Genomic DNA, 15,438 nt, shown 5'->3' on the forward strand with positions numbered 1-15,438 from the left:
AAGCGGGCAACACTCGACTATAAAACAAAACACCTAGCATTTCAGCACATTGCAAAACGCCAAGAGTGGTTCCCCCGGAGTACTGGGAGTACTTTGAAACCCCCAGTCTCATTCATCGTTCCGAAAATATAAAATGGAGCAAGTTTCTTCGCTCCCTACCGCGCCCCTCTCCCCGGTGCAGACGCGAAGGGCTGCCCCCGGCCATCCCGCGGCCGACCGCGTGCAGCTGCGACCGTTTCGCCCGCTCCCCACCGCCGCCACCTGTGCGCCGCAGCGCCATCACGGCAAGAAGCGGCTGGGCCCGCAACCGCGTGCCGGGCGGTCTCCTCTGCTGGAGGACACCTGACTGTGCGGAGCGGATGGCCCTCGGAGAAACCGGGACACACAAGGCACAGCACGCGCGCGCGGGACGCGAGGCGCGCGGCACGCTGCACGGAGGGTCCCTGTTCCGGGACCCACCCTGCCGAGCGCAATGGAGAGTCCGCTGCCATTTAGACGAGATGAATTTCGGGCTCGCTGGAGGACTTGGCGATCCGACGGAGGGTGGAGACAGGGGCGCTGGGGTGGCTCCCGCAGGCCGCCTTAGGGTCTGGTGTACCCGCCGAGTCTGCGAACCTAGTTCGCGTATGTGGGACGGAGGCCGCAGGGACACCTGCGCTCGCGTGCGTGCAGCGCCCGTGCAGCTCCGGGGGCGCACGGGGTGAGACGGGGGCGAGGGCGAGAGGCGGTCGGGGCTTCCCTTGAGCTTGGGAGGCCGTCCGGAGGGGGGCCAGAGGGCATCACACGGCGCCCTTCCTAGTTGTCCCGGTCTTCGCCAGAGATCAGGAGCCCCCCAGAAGACGAGTACCCCGGTGGTCCCGAGCGTCCGCCAGCAGCAGTCCGAGGCTGCCGGGACCGCGTGGCGTGTTCGGAGCGTGCCAGGGCGCGCGTAAGCCCAGGACCAGCGCGGACCCCGGGCAGCTGGCCCGGGGCGCGGAGGGAAGACGACCCCCCCAGGGCGAGCGCTTCTGGTTTTCCGGAGCCTCACTTCTGGGAAGGGACAGGGAGCTGTCAATCAGCGAGGGAGGGAGCGCACCGGTGCGGGGTGATGTCAGCGGATCAGCTGCTCGACAACAAAGGGGGAACCGCAGGAGAAAGTTGCACGGCGGCGGCGGCACCCCGGAGGCTCGGGGGCGAAGGGAGGGGGACGGCGGCTGCGGCAGCAGCTGAAGGCCAAGGAATGAAAGGGCTGTAGGGGGAGGCAGTGCGAGCCAGCCCCGACTGCTCCTCCTCTTCCTCCTCCTCCTCCAAACTCGCAGGGCTCAGCCCCAGCGCTCGCTCAGCCGCCGGAGCACCCGGAGGGACGGGAGGCTGCCGCGCGGCCCCGGGCTGGGAAGGGTCCCCAGCCGCCATGGACAGCGACGACGAGATGGTGGAGGAGGCAGTGGAAGGTACAGCGATTCTCCGGGACCGGGGAGGCGGCGGCCGGGGCCCGGGAGCGAGGCCGGAGCGGGCGGGCTGCGCCCGGGGCCCCAAGGCCGCCGCTGTCCCTTACGCGGGTGGCCGGCTGCCCGGCTCGGGCGGGGGCCCGACTGCCGGGAACGCGCGCCGCGCGGCGGGGCGCAGGCCGGGATCCGGGGCTCTGCCGGGCCGGGGGCGCCTGGAATGTCCAGCCGCAGCCCGCATCCGCCCTCGGAGTTGCGAGCCCTGACCGGCACTGGTCACCCCGATTCGGGCACGGAGGGTGGGGGCGCTCAGGAGGGCTGCGCCCTGAGGCGGGCAGGCTCCGCGGAGTGATCCTCCAGCCCGCGCCTTGGCAGGCGGCCCTTTCCTTCCGCACGCCAGCTGCGTCCCGAGACCACCGCGGCCCGCGGCTGGGTGCGTGTCCCCGCGCGGCGCACGCGGCCGGGCCAGGCACGTGGCAGCCTGGGCCGCTCCTCCAAGAAGGTGAAATCATGGCAGGGCCCGGGACGACACTCCCGACCCGGGGCTCGAACGCGCGCCGTCCGGGAGGCTGGGGCCCCGCCGCGCCGCCGCCCCGCCGCCCCTCCCCCTCCCGCCGCGCCGCGCCGCGAGCCGGACCCACATTGCTGGGTGACACTGAACTTTGCGAATTCCATGCTGCTGGCCGTGGGTGACATCACCGCCGCGGCGTCGCGCCCTGCGCCCCTCCTGTTCGCCCCCACCCCCCACCCCCGCCCCGCACTTCTCTGGCCACTGGTTTGCTGAGTTTCCCCTCCTCTTTCTCGCTAGTTCCAAAAAACGGTGAAGGGGACGTTATACAATCTCGCTGTTTGTGCAGCGAGAGGTTATGATTTTGTAACAGGGAATACCGGGGGAAAATTCTCTCCTGTCTCTTTTATTCGGTTCTGCCCCAGACAGCGTGTCGTGATGTGTTCGGATGCCGTGTGGTATTGCGCCAGAAGATGTTAAACCGTGCATCTAAGTAAATAATGTTTAGCTGCTGGTTGACTTTTATTTTCTAATTAGTGTTAAAAAGTTCTCACAAAAGATAACGAAAAATAAAGTGGCAATGCTGTACAAATGCATAAGGATACATAGTTATTGCTATTCGGGGAGGAATCAATTTTTATGTTTTCATTAACTGCGCTGGCAGAGCTCCTGAAGTTTCAGGATGAGATTGAAGTGGAATGGGATTTCTGAATTAGGTATGCAGTTGGATGTAAACATTAAAACTTAACAAAAGGTGTGCGTGTTTATCTTCAGGAAAAAAAAATAAATCACAATGTTGTGAAACTCCCAGAGCTGTTTTCCTCTCTAATGAAGAAAGACAGCCTTGGGCTGCCTGGGACCCAGAGACAGTCACCGACTTTCAGTTGTGGACTTCTTGTGCCTCCATATTACTAAAGAGGAATGCTCCTCCAAGGTTACTTTTATGTGTAAAAAACCTAACACAAACCCCAGGTCACTGCCCAGGTTAAGTCACCTTTCCCTTTAAGGCCATTGAGAAGCAAAAAGTTAGCCACGGTCCTCAGGCTCCTTTCTGGTGGGAACAATAGCTTTGGAAACTGGTCAAATTTTTTTTTTTTGTCTTATTTTTGTGACTGTCCCCTGAGTTAGAAAGAGGAAGGTTTCTTTTTCCAATCAGGAGAGGTTCTGTTATACAGAGAGATCATATATGTTGTCCTAAATCAGAAGACTCTTGGAGAGGAGACAAGGTGTCATTAAGAATTATGTGAGGACCACTGGCCTCAGCCCTAAGGAATGTCCTGGGGAATCCCAGACACATGGTCACTCAGTTGTACCAACAAGTCAGAAGAGTGACACAGAATTTTTTAAAAAAATAGCCGTTAACCATGTCTCGGGCTCAGACTTGCACGGTGCCTGGGGCATGGCAGGAGCTGCACCCGTCAGCTTTCCTCCAGCCAGGGTTGGCCCGTTTGCAATGGTCTTCGCTTCTATCCCACACATGCCTGAGGGACTGGCATAAACTAATTCCCATCTTCCCAAAGAGAAGCTAGCCTGGATATCTTCTCGGTGTTGAAGTGCCAACTAACCCATCTCTCTCCATAAACAGTAGTTTCATTGTCACCGCTATTATTATCATTGCTATAATTGTTTAGTTCTCATTAAGTACAGGCTCTGTGCTAAGTGTTTTGCAGATATTACCCATTCAGTCTTATGAAATGGGAACTAATATTAGCCCAGTTTTACAGAGGAGGGAACTGAGATACATCGAAGAACAAAACCAAGGACGCTCATGAGGGGCGTCACAGGTGTGGACTCCCAGGGTGCGCCTCTGCCATACCACGCTGTCTCCATACTTCTCTATTTTTTAAATTTTGATGAGTCAGTGAAGTATCTAGAAGATACTTCATATTAGAATCAACAGTTAAATATTATCTCGGTACCATTCTTTATTGGTTAAACACTTTGCAGGGTTGTTTCTGATCCAGTTGAGTGTCTTTCAGAAAGCATATTTTTGGAGAAAGAGAACTGAACTTACAGTCTTTGCAATAGGAAAACTTTCCCTTCCTCATGGAAAACTTAGGTGGGAGGAGAAAGTTGATCTCTTCAGGACTTGAATTTCGATGTCTTGTGGGGCAGGTGTTCAGCCTAGTGCAGAAGAGCTGAGCCTTCCCGCATTGGAGTGAGTGCCTAGATACACGGCTCAGCCTTGGCTCTTGGTTCCAGTTTCCTTGCTAATGCAGATCCTGGAGACAGAAGCGATGACTCAAGCAGTTGGGCTCCTGCCACCCATGCGGGAAACCTGGATTGTGTGCCTGTCTCCTGGCTTCAGCTGGAGCCCAGCCTGGCTAATGCAGGCATTTGGGGAGTGAACCAGTGGATGAGGGAGCTCTTTCTTTCCCCCTCCCCATCCCGCCCCTCTTCCTCAGTCTCTCTTTCTCTGTTGCTCTGCCTCTCAAATAAAGTGTTGACAAATGTCTTCCATAGCCCATACATTTTGGCTCTCTGCTGGGCGGATTGTAGCTAGGGAGAAGTTCTAGACTTGGTGTGGATGACTCCTCTGGGGCAGGTGGGCGGTGGAGGGTGTGTCCTAAGGGAAAACTCTGTGTACCTGCCTCTACTGTGCTCCCTTGCTCCCCTGGGAAGGCAGCAAGCCCTGGGCCCCAAAGAGCCTGAGAACTCCACCTGACCAGCTACTTAAAAAACAATTTGAGGCTCCTTGGCTCCGCGGAGAATGATGTTTAGTTTTCCACTGTTTTTCTTTGGGGCCTTTGAAAACAAATATTTGTCACTGTGTTTATTTCTTTGTCACCCCATAGAAAGATAAAAAGGAATGCAGTGTCGTCCCTAATATCATTTTAAAGAATTGTGTCATGTCTCTATAGATCCATTGACGGGGTTGAGAGGAAGGGACAGTGACTTCCAGCTTAGGGAAGGCGGTAAGGGAAGGCTCTCAGGAGAGGAGGCATAGGGTCGAGTGGAGAGGGAACCTTAGTGAAGACACAGAGGCAGGGAGTTATGTAGCTAACGCCCAAAGCAAAAGCATCCAGTTCTGCTGTGGTGTGGGAATTGGGAGGAGAAAAGTGCAGGGTAAGACAAGGAAAGGAGGCTGGGGGGCGGGCTGAAGGCAGGGGCTGTACAGGAAGCCACAGAAGCTGCCGGAAGTGGTGGGGCTCTAGAGAGCTGGGAGTGACAGCATTGGAGCTCTGCTCCAGGCAGATGGCCAGGAGGGGAGGGCAGGGCAGGTGGAGAGGCTGAAGTAGCAGGTGAGGGTGTCCCCTCGGGGGCTCTTGCAAGAGTCTAGGTGTGCAGTTGTGAGTGTTTGGAAAAACAGAAAGGCCTAGAAACCTGTCAGAGATGCTGAGGGAACTATCGGAATCGCTGAACAAGGAGCTGGAGTGTAAACCAGTAGCTCAGCATTGCACTGCCCCAGCATCGGCAAAATAGTAAGAATATTTTCTTATGAAGCACTCCTAAAATCATGTCCTAACAAGCCTGCTCGTGCTCTGTACCTGTGGAAAATGCATGCCAAGTATACCGAGCTCCTCCATGTGGACTACATGTTAAAGCTGTGCCCCTCACAATGAATGGTGGAGCGTTTTCAAAAGAATTCTCTGAAACTTACAGAATTATATCTTTTTTTTTTTTTTGACAGGCAGAGTGGACAGTGAGAGAGAGAGACAGAGAGAAAGGTCTTCCTTTTGCTGTTGGTTCACCCTCCAATGGCCACCACGGCTGGTGTGCTGCGGCCGGCACACCGCGCTGATCCAATGGCAGGAGCCAGGTGCTTCTCCTGGTCTCCCATGGGGTGCAGGACCCAAGCACTTGGGCCATCCTCCACTGCACTCCCTGGCCACAGCAGAGAGCTGGCCTGGAAGAGGGGCAACCGGGACAGAATCCGGCACCCCGACCGGGACTAGAACCCAGTGTGCCGGCACCACAAGGCAGAGGATTAGCCTAGTGAGCTGCAGCGCCCGCCAGAATTATATCTTTAACATTGTACAGTTATATCTTTAACAGCCCTTGAAACTGCATGAGCACAAGTGCATGTCCTTTGCATTGCAGAATAAGCTTGCCTTTTGTGATTGCTTTTTTTTTTCCAAAGCAGTGTTCTAGTCCACAAAGCCAACAATGTGTGAGACAGTCTCTTATTCTGCAGAACACACACACACACACACACGCAGAAGTGTGCACGGCGTGCTCGGATCTGTGAGTAAGCCCGAGGCGATCAGCAGCTGTGTCTGATGTAGAGGGAGTTTCTTTTACTGAGAATCCATCCCCTGCACAGAATACAGGCCTGGCTTTTGTCCGGGGAAGGAAAAATGCTTGCTTAGAAGTAAGTGACGGAAAATTTTAACTTTCTATCTGTTCTATAGAACAAAGCAAAAAAAAAAAAAAAAAAGTAGCGTTATGAACTGTTACTTTTCTCCTCCCTGTCTTTAACTTCTATAAACATTTAAGATACACTGTATGGTAGCTGGGACCGCATTATAAACACAGGGCAGTCATTCAAGTTAATTTTCCCTGTTGTTTGGGCCTGGTGCTGGCCCTCTGTTTAGCAGGAACTGGCCCGGAAGGCTGTTGGCTGACTTGGCACATTTTCTGAATTGATCTCAACCAGCGCTGGGAGGACTGGTGTTTGTCTTTGAGTCAGGGAACACTTGGGAGGGACAGGAATTTGCAACCAGGATATGCTGTGGAAATCCTGTCACAATGATCTTAGTCCTAAAGCCATCCACTTTGCTACCAGGAGCCTGGGGAGTCCCAGCTTTTTAAGAGGTACTTTCTTCCATCAGGACATCAGCAAGGAAAAAAGGGTGTTCAGCTACTTTGCCCTTGTCTGGAGAGAATGGGAATTGGAGGATTTGGGGACGGGGTTTGCAGCTTTCATCAGCACGTTCGGGAGTGGTTACTGTGTCTCTTGGACAAGGCAGGGAGTCTCGGCATCCTCATCTATAAGATGGAAATTTGTGAGACTCTTGTGAGGTCTGAATTGGAGAACAGGCAAGCATATAAGCCACCGCCAAGATGCCTGGCAGGTGCACAACAGTTTCCTTCTCCGTCTCCCAGGATTCCTCCCCATGACACTGACTATACAGAGGAGAGATGAGCTCATAACTCCAAATATTAAAAAAAACCAATGAGATAAAAATATTAAGTACCTGATTTGATCAGTTTATACTGTATACATGTTTTGAAATGTTGCACTACATCCCATAAACATGTACAAGTATTGTAGGCATTTGGGAAGTGAATCAGTGGATAAGATCTCTCTTCCCCTCTGCCCCATCTCAAATATGAATAAATAAATAAATGATTTTAAAAATTAAATCAACTATTCCTGATGTGACAAAATATTACATGATCTTATTGTCCACACGGCAGTTGAAAAAGAGTTTTATCAGATTCACTTGTAGCACTGATGTCGGAAGGAGAGGTGAGGGTACAGTAACCCAGTATCTCTCTCTCTCTCTCTTTGGTTTTGTCAAGTCCCTTTGTATGTGTACTATTTGGCTTGTGACCACTGTTTTAAATGTAAAGTTCTACAGCTGGGAAAACTGCTTTGGGCTAGTCAGTATTCAAGGTGGAAGTCTTGAGTGATCACAGTCTTTAATTTCTGGTTCCTTTGATTGACCACATCCCTCCCTCTCCCTCTCCCTCTCCCTCTCCCCTCTCCCCTCTCCCCTCTCCCCTCTCCCCTCTCCCCTCTCCCCTCTCCCCTCTCCCCTCTCCTCCATTTCTCCCTGTCCCACAAGAGCTTAAGGTTCCCTTCATTGTCCTGCTGGCAGAGCTATTGAAACAAGAATCCTTCTTGTAGTGCAGTTGATATTTTTGTTGTCATCTCGGTTGGGATCAGCACTGTCCTCTAAGTGCTTTTAGTGCGTTTTGTGACACTGATGATTTTCTCCAGTGTCTAAGTCCCGTTGCTTTGAGTGCGCTATTCCTATTTCCTATTCAGAAATAGGACAGCATGGTGAGAAGGTGGCAATGTAGGTATATTAGAATTTTAGAACTTTTTCTTGTACATTTATTCCCATGTTTGTGTTTATCATAATAATTTCTCGATCTAAAGAATCACAAATTTGATTAAAGAATAACTTTTTAAAAATAGATTCTTTTTTTAAAAGATTGATTTATTTACTTGAAAGGCAGAGTTACAGAGAGGCAGAGGCAGAGGGAGAAAGAGAGAGAGAGAGAGAGAGGAGGGAAATGTCGTCTTCCATCCACTGGTTCACTCTCCCAATGGCTGCAATGGCCAGAGCTGAGCTGATCTGAAGCCAGGAGCCAGGAGCTTCTTCCAGGTCTCCCACACAGGTGCAGGGGCCCAAAGACTTAGGCCATCTTCTACTGCTTTCCTTGGCCATAGCAGAGAGCTGGATCAGAAGTGGAGCAGCTGGGACTCGAACCATCACCCAAATGGGATGCTGACATTGCATATGGCGGCTTTTACCTGCTACACCACAGCACCAGCCCTGAAACATGAACTTTTCAAGGTCCTTCTTTTATATAAGGGATGTTCAAAAAGTTCAGGGGAAAACTGTGCATAGACTTCAACAATTCTTTGCACCCAAATAAACTTATCTTCTAACTGCATTTTTTTCATGAACTTTTTGATATTTCCTCATATAAGGAAAGCATTTTCAACACATTCATAAATACTCTAAAATGAAGCTGAAATGAGTATTCTGAGGTTAATACCTAAATCAAAAGGTAGGATGCTAAATTCCTAGTAATGTTAAAGGCTCCATTTAATTTGATCCCAGGAACATGTCATAAAACAAAGCTTTTTGGTTTACACTGAGTGAGGTCTTAATAAATTTTTTAATTTATTTATTTACATTGTATTCGAAAAGGAAAGAGAGAGAAAGCAGCTTCCATCCGCTGATTCACTCCCCAAATGCCATTGTAGCCAGGATTGGCGGGGCCAAGCCAAAGCTAGGAGCCACGAACTCCTTCCAAATTTTCCATGTGGTGGCCCGGACTCAAGTATGTGAACTGTCACTGGCTGCCTTCCAGGGAGCATATTAGCAGGAAGCTGGGGTCAGAAGCAGGGCTGGGACTCTGTCCCCACACACTCTGATAGGGGACGCGGGGAGTCTAAACAGCGTGGTGACTGCTGCACCTTGATGCCTGCCCCATTTTTTTCTATGAGAAGAAAACAAGCAAGTCAAATTGTTTCAATGAGAAAAACGTCATTAGTAGATATTTAGGAAATATTTGTCCAAATTATTTCACCTGACACAAGCGCCGTTGAATTGTATCTTGTATGGTTGTTTCTGAGCAAGAAACAAGCAGCTGTAGCCTAGTTCCCTCCGCACCATTACTTTCCTGGCCCTTGTAGAAAAGCTCGTATTAAGAGGAAAAGAACCATATCAATTGTGAATCATTTAAGTACCCGTGTTTTATTGTAATATAGCCTAAGTAACCCATTCGATACCAAGTCATATATAGCAATAAAACGTTGTGTTGGGTTGCTCATATTTCACACTAGCATACTTAATAACACAAATAAGGAGTGTGTTTTTTTTTAAATGCTTGGCCTAGAAGGGGCATTTCTTTTTTTAAAGATTTATTTTTATTTATTTGAAAGGCAGAGTTACAGAGAGGCAGAGAGAGAGAGAGAGAGAGAGAGAAAGTCTCTTGAGTCCACTCCCCAATTGGCCACAACTGCTGGAGCTGGGCCAATCTGAAGCCAGGAGCCAGGAGCTTCTTCCAGGTCTCCCATGTGGGTGCAGGGGCCCAAGGACTTGTGTCATCTTCCACTGCTTTCCCAGGCCATAGGAGAGCTAGGTCAGAAGTGGAGCAGCCGCGCCCATATGGAATGCTAGCACTGCAGGCGGGAGCTTTACCCGCTATGCCACAGCATCAGCCCCAGTGTGTTATTCTTTATAAGAGTGTTTACTTCTCATCTTTCCAGGGTATAATACTCTTTTATCATATTACAAAAAAAATCATTTAAGGAAACTGTTGCATTCATTTGGTTTGTTTTCTTTTATGTCTGTGCACCATCTGGAAGCCACATTAAAGTGTTTAATGTTCCTGCATTGTACACAGTATTTAATGTTTGCATACCTTTTTCGTCCATGACCCAGGTTGTTAATTCAGGAAAATGTCAGTAGAGCAACCAACCACCTTTTACCCACCTCTGCAAAACTAACTCACCAGAATAATTGGCCAGCACCAGTGAGGTGACTCCTGGGTTTTGTGAAATACACAGATAGCAATAAAGAATCTAAGCACTGACTGTTTATATTAGGAATATTAGAAAATACTGGCCTATGATCTGAAAGAACCAGAGGTTTAAAGACCAGTGTAGTGGCTGCTGCAACTCAGTGGGAGGCGGTGTATGGTGAGAGTGTTACTGGGCATTCAAGGCTGATCAGTTTTGTAAGGCAAAGCCATAAGTTCAAGGCCTAACTTAAGTGTATGTGCTTGCAAGAGGAGGTGTATAAATATTAGGTCTGTTTTAGAGACAGAGCTCTGGCCCTCGTTGGTGGAGCGTCACATGTCACCCTAGCATTTCCAGGCTGGTAAACAGTTCTGCACCTCCTGCCATAGAATGATACATAAAATCAGTTTGCCTAGGGTTCCAGAATTGGATCATTTATTTCAAAGACAGTGTATCTGGTAATAGATTATCACAGCATGATCTCAACCACATTTCAGTTGAGCACAAGAGATAGGCGACATGAATTTCAAATATGCGAAGTATTGGGTAGGAAAGTGCTTAGAAAATTGTAACATGCCCTGTGGATGTTATCACCAATCACAATACCCAGTTCCATGTCAAATGCACACTTAAAGTTCAAGTTGTTGGTCCCTCTGCTGCCGACCTGTCCGTTCATAAAGTGCCTGAAACAATCAAGCCCATGTTGCAGACACAGGCGAACTAAGAAACCTTTAGGTGGGCACTGCACCCTCACACCAGGGAAGGGACCCAAGGGTGCCTGGGACTGTGGGGGCAGGGCTGCCACTGGCAGGGGAGGCTGGCAATGTTAAGGTTTGCTTGTGGTTCTCTTTCTGCCAGGGCACCTGGATGATGATGGATTACCGCACGGGTTCTGCACGGTCACCTACTCCTCTACAGACAGATTTGAGGGGAACTTTGTCCACGGAGAAAAGAACGGCCGAGGGAAGTTCTTCTTCTTTGATGGCAGGTAGCACTCTCTGTTTTGCATTGCTTTGCCTCGCTTGGGGGTGGGAGGGGTACCAAAATTGTTTCACTGTTAGGGATGATGCTTGCTCGGATGAAAGAATTCAAGTAAAAGTGTTCCCACGACGCATAGAAAAGGTAAAAGTCACCCCAACGTGTCGGTGCTGCAGTGGTGGCTGTGGGGACGCAGCCTGAGGCTTCTCTCTGGTCTTTAGGGGTGTATTTATCAAAGGGGTCCTCTGCCATGCCAGATCCAGGGACCCCCAGCCCATATCAGCAGATTGCATGGCTGCCCATACTTGGAGGGATTGACCGCTCATTCAAGTGAGGTGTCTCGATGAAGTCACACAACAGGGGTCATTTTGTCAGCAGGCAGCTGGCATAGTTTTAACCATGATGGGCCCATGCCAAGCATACTACATACTGCGCTGCACCCAGGCCGTGGTCCCCCCACCGGACACTGTCTGGTCTCTTGGTGGCCTGAAGGAAGGTGTCTCCGCCCACATCTCAGTGTGTTCCCTCTCCTTAGGTGATTGCTGAAGAAAAGACTTAGCCAAGCTCTTCAAAGCCCACCAGTGCAGTCCCAATAGCAGAACACAGATAGATAGACGGAGGGCACAGCGGCAAACTCAGGCCTTCGTGTTTGTCGACAGGGTAATCGGGTTTTGTGTGTGGCACTCCCAGCTGATGCCGGGACAAGCGTTTCCCGTAGCTCACCTCTTGTTCAGATCTTTTGTCACAGCAGGTTTGCTTTCACTGTGCCTTCACTCACTGTATGGGGACTCCGTGTGTGGCAGAGGCCCTTTGCCCTCTTGTGTTGGAGGCGGGGGGCAATGACCAGAGGCAATGGCCTTGCCCTGGTCCAGCTGTTTGGCAATGACCTTTAAAGCCTGGGAGCTTCAGAAGCATAGAGTGTCCATGTGAATTTGTCGAGCCTTTGGAGGGGTTCAGAGGCCTGGAAAGGCCAGCTGTACTCAGGCCAGTTGGTTGGGCAATCCAGAAACAGACTGAGCAAGAGAGGTTACAGGATCCTGTTTGACACTGCCCCACTTACCACTCCTACCATTGACAAGTGGCCAAAGCTTCCCAAACCTGAGAATTTCTGTGGGAAAGGAAACATCTACGCTGACACTGAAGGTTGACCTTAGCACTGGCGTGTGCACTGTTTTTAAAGATGCTAGCATGGGGCTGCCATTGTGGTGCAGCGGGTTAAGCTGCCACCTGCAACACCAGTATCCCGTCTGGGTGCTGGTTCAAGTTCCAGCTGCTCCACTCTCCACTGCTGATTCACCTTCCTGCTGATGTGCCTTGGAAAGCAATGGAAGATAGCCTGAGTACTTGGGCCCCCACACCCACATGGGAGATCTGGATGGAGTTGTGGGCTCCTGGCTTCAGCCTGGCCCAGCCCAGGCTATTGTGTCCATTTGAAGAGTGAACCAAAAGATGGAAAGGTCTCTCTCTCTTTCTCTGCCTCTTCTTCTCTCTCTCTGTAACTCTTTCAAATAAATAAATCTTAAAAAAAAAAGAAGAAGAAGAAGAAGAAGTAGAAGAAGAATGGTATTGTTCCTCAGGTTTTCAATTGATATAATAAATAAAAAAATAAAAGCCCATTATAGAAGCTTTGTAAAATTGCATTTTTTTTATTTAGAGAGAGAGAGTTTTTTTGTTTTTTGTTTGTTTGTTTTTTACAAGCAGAGTTAGACAGTGAGAGAGAGAGACAGAGAAGTCTTCCTTCCGTTGGTTCACCCCCCCCCCACCACCATGGCCACTACGGCTGGCGCTGCGCTGATCCAAAGCCAGGAGCCAGGTGCTTCCTCCTGGTCTCCCATGCGGGTGCAGGGCCCAAGCACTTGGGCCATCCTCCACTGCACTCCCGGGCCACAGCAGAGAGCTGGACTGGAAGAGGGGCAACCGGGACAGAATCCAGCATCCCAACTGGAACTAGAACCCCAGGGTGCCAGTGCCACAGGTGGAGGATTGGCCTAGCGAGACGCGGCACCAGCCTGTAAAATTACATTTTAATGACTGGTTCCAACCTTCTGTATCCCGTTGACACCGAACTTTTCATCTCATCTTTTTTGAAATATTTTTCATTTTTATTTGAAAAGCAGAGAGATATAGACAGAAACAGAGAGCTTCAGTCTGCTGGTTCACTCCCCAAATGCCCACAACAGCCAGGGCTGGCCAAGCAGAAGCCAGGATCCCAGGACTCCATCCAGGTCTCCCATGTGGGTGGCAGGGACCCAAGGACTTGAACAGCCTCCCAGGGTGCACGTTAGCAGGAAGCTGGATTGGAAGTGGAGGTGAGTCTGGAACCCAGGCGCTCTGTTATGGGATGTGAGCGTTCCAAGCAGCACCTTAACTGCTGTACCAAACACCTGCCCCCTTCCCTTTTTTAATCAGAGCTTTGTTAACAAACTGTACGTTTTAGCTTGTCAGCATTCTTCTTCCTTTCTTTTGCCCTGCTGTGAATACCCTTAGAGGCTCCTTTCAAGATGCTGATGGGAGCACTTTCTTCTCCCATGATCCTTTAGCCTGCTCAGACGGAAACTTTTTCCTGCCCCATTTCCATGTCAGTTTGTTTATAGCTCTTTTTCTTGGAAGTGTTGTGTTGTTTGGTTTTCTTTTTCTTTTTCTTTTTTTTTTTACCCCTTCTGGCAATTATTCTTTCATTCATTCAAGAATATATACTCACACAAATATTTTAGTTCCCTCTGTACCCAAGGAGAGAGGCCTTCTTGATGGCAGGATCTGTGGCTGAGCACTTTCCTTTAAGTTGACACTAAAATAAAAAGTCTTTGCTGGACAGTACAGGGAAGAATTTACCCAATACACTGTCCCTCTCACACACACATGCTCACAGTTTAAATCTGATAGTTGGATGAATATAGCCAATAGTGGAGGGGCTCTTGGGGAGACATTGCTGCAGATTTGTGTGGTAGTGGCTACCTGCTTGCCTCACAGACCTGATGATACGTTACACTGAGTTTCTGAACCAGGGTGCCGGGAATGAGATCCATGTTCGCCCCCAGGGGCTGATTGCACAGCCCAGTGGGTAGCCAAGAGGGGCCTGGGGAATTCTGAGCCCCGCCCTTCTCCTGTCAAGTGGGTCACTTCTGGCCCTAGGCAGCTTCTTCCACTTCCCCCAGAGTATTGTGCAAGGGCACTGGGTCAGGTGGAAGCAGTCGCTCAATAACTGTCTATGGCCTGGAAACAGATTCCTTGACTTTTTTCTTTTTCAGACACCAATCTACTCAAACCACTTGTAGAGACGTAGCTCAGACAGTAGAACGGAAGTAGGATAGGGGGCTTCTCTTGGTCCGTCTTTAGAGGCACGGAGGGAAGAAGTTCCATGCCATTCCTTTATTGCCTGCAATGAAGCACTGTGGTGACAGGATCTCAAAAGGTCACCATCATCTCTCTTAAGTCCGAGACTGATCATGTGCTCCTACATCTGGTGAAGGGAAGACATCTGGGAGATGGTCCAGTGACAGCACGAAGGCTGTGAGGTTTACCAGGTCTTCCTGGGGGTGGGACTGGAGGAGTGGATATTCCTAATGGAGCCACTCCTTAGGACATTTGCATTTGTCTACTCGTTTTTCCTCCCTGTGAGCTCTCCTGATTTCTGGAGTCTGATGCATTGGGTAAAATTAAGTGAAATCTAACGTCCTTACTTCAAGTCAGGAGCCTTTGGCTGCAATCAAGGTTGAGAGACAAAGGTGAGGAAACAAACACATTTCTTTGTGAAGAAAAAGCTGTGTTCAGCTGTAGTGCTGGTTTATGTCCCCTGAGAGGCTTTGCCGTAGGAACTCCTGTTTAGAAAGAGAGAAGGAAAGCACAAAGTGTAGTAACAGAAGATTTGGCCCAGTGCATTCTAATCTAATACCAGAGCAGATTTACGAGAAGGGCTCCAACAAATATAAATTGATGTCAAGAAAATTCTAGAGTCAACCTTTCCCTTAACATAAACTATGATACACCCGAATAAGAATTTTAAATATTCAGATTACCGGGAGTAATAGCCACATTAAAATTTTTAATCAAGTTCCTAGATAGAAGCAGGGTATTTTATATTATTGCAAATATAGCAAATGCTTGGTAGAATAGAAAATTTTAAGAATTATGGGGGCTGGCAATGTGACATAGTGGGTAAAGCCACCATCTGCAGTGCCGGCATCTCATATGGGCGCCAGTTCGAGTCTCGGCTGCTCCACTTCCAATCCATCTCTCTGGTATGGCCTGGGAGAGCAGTGGAAGATGGCCCAAGTCCTTGGGCCCCTGCAGCTGCATGGGAAACCCAGAAGAAGCTCCAGGCTCCTGGCTTCGGATCGGCACAGCTCTGGCCATTGCAGCCATCTGGGCAGTGAACCAGCAGA

The 15,438-nt window shown here is 49.9% G+C and overlaps 1 protein-coding gene across 1 annotated transcript in view; it reads left to right on the forward strand.

Annotated features, from left to right (window-relative positions):
- Positions 1 to 1,229: 1,229 nt before the first annotated feature.
- The window catches only part of SETD7 (SET domain containing 7, histone lysine methyltransferase), a 49,602-nt gene continuing 35,393 nt past the window's right edge, over positions 1,230 to 15,438 (forward strand). Inside the window, exons 1-2 of the mRNA XM_062199591.1 lie at positions 1,230 to 1,430; positions 10,937 to 11,066. Of these exons, the coding sequence (XP_062055575.1) occupies positions 1,391 to 1,430; positions 10,937 to 11,066 (170 nt within the window). The 5' untranslated portion in view covers positions 1,230 to 1,390. The remainder of the gene's footprint in view (positions 1,431 to 10,936; positions 11,067 to 15,438) is intronic.

Source organism: Lepus europaeus, chromosome 8 (genome assembly GCF_033115175.1).
Source record: "Lepus europaeus isolate LE1 chromosome 8, mLepTim1.pri, whole genome shotgun sequence".
Taxonomy (NCBI): domain Eukaryota; kingdom Metazoa; phylum Chordata; class Mammalia; order Lagomorpha; family Leporidae; genus Lepus; species Lepus europaeus.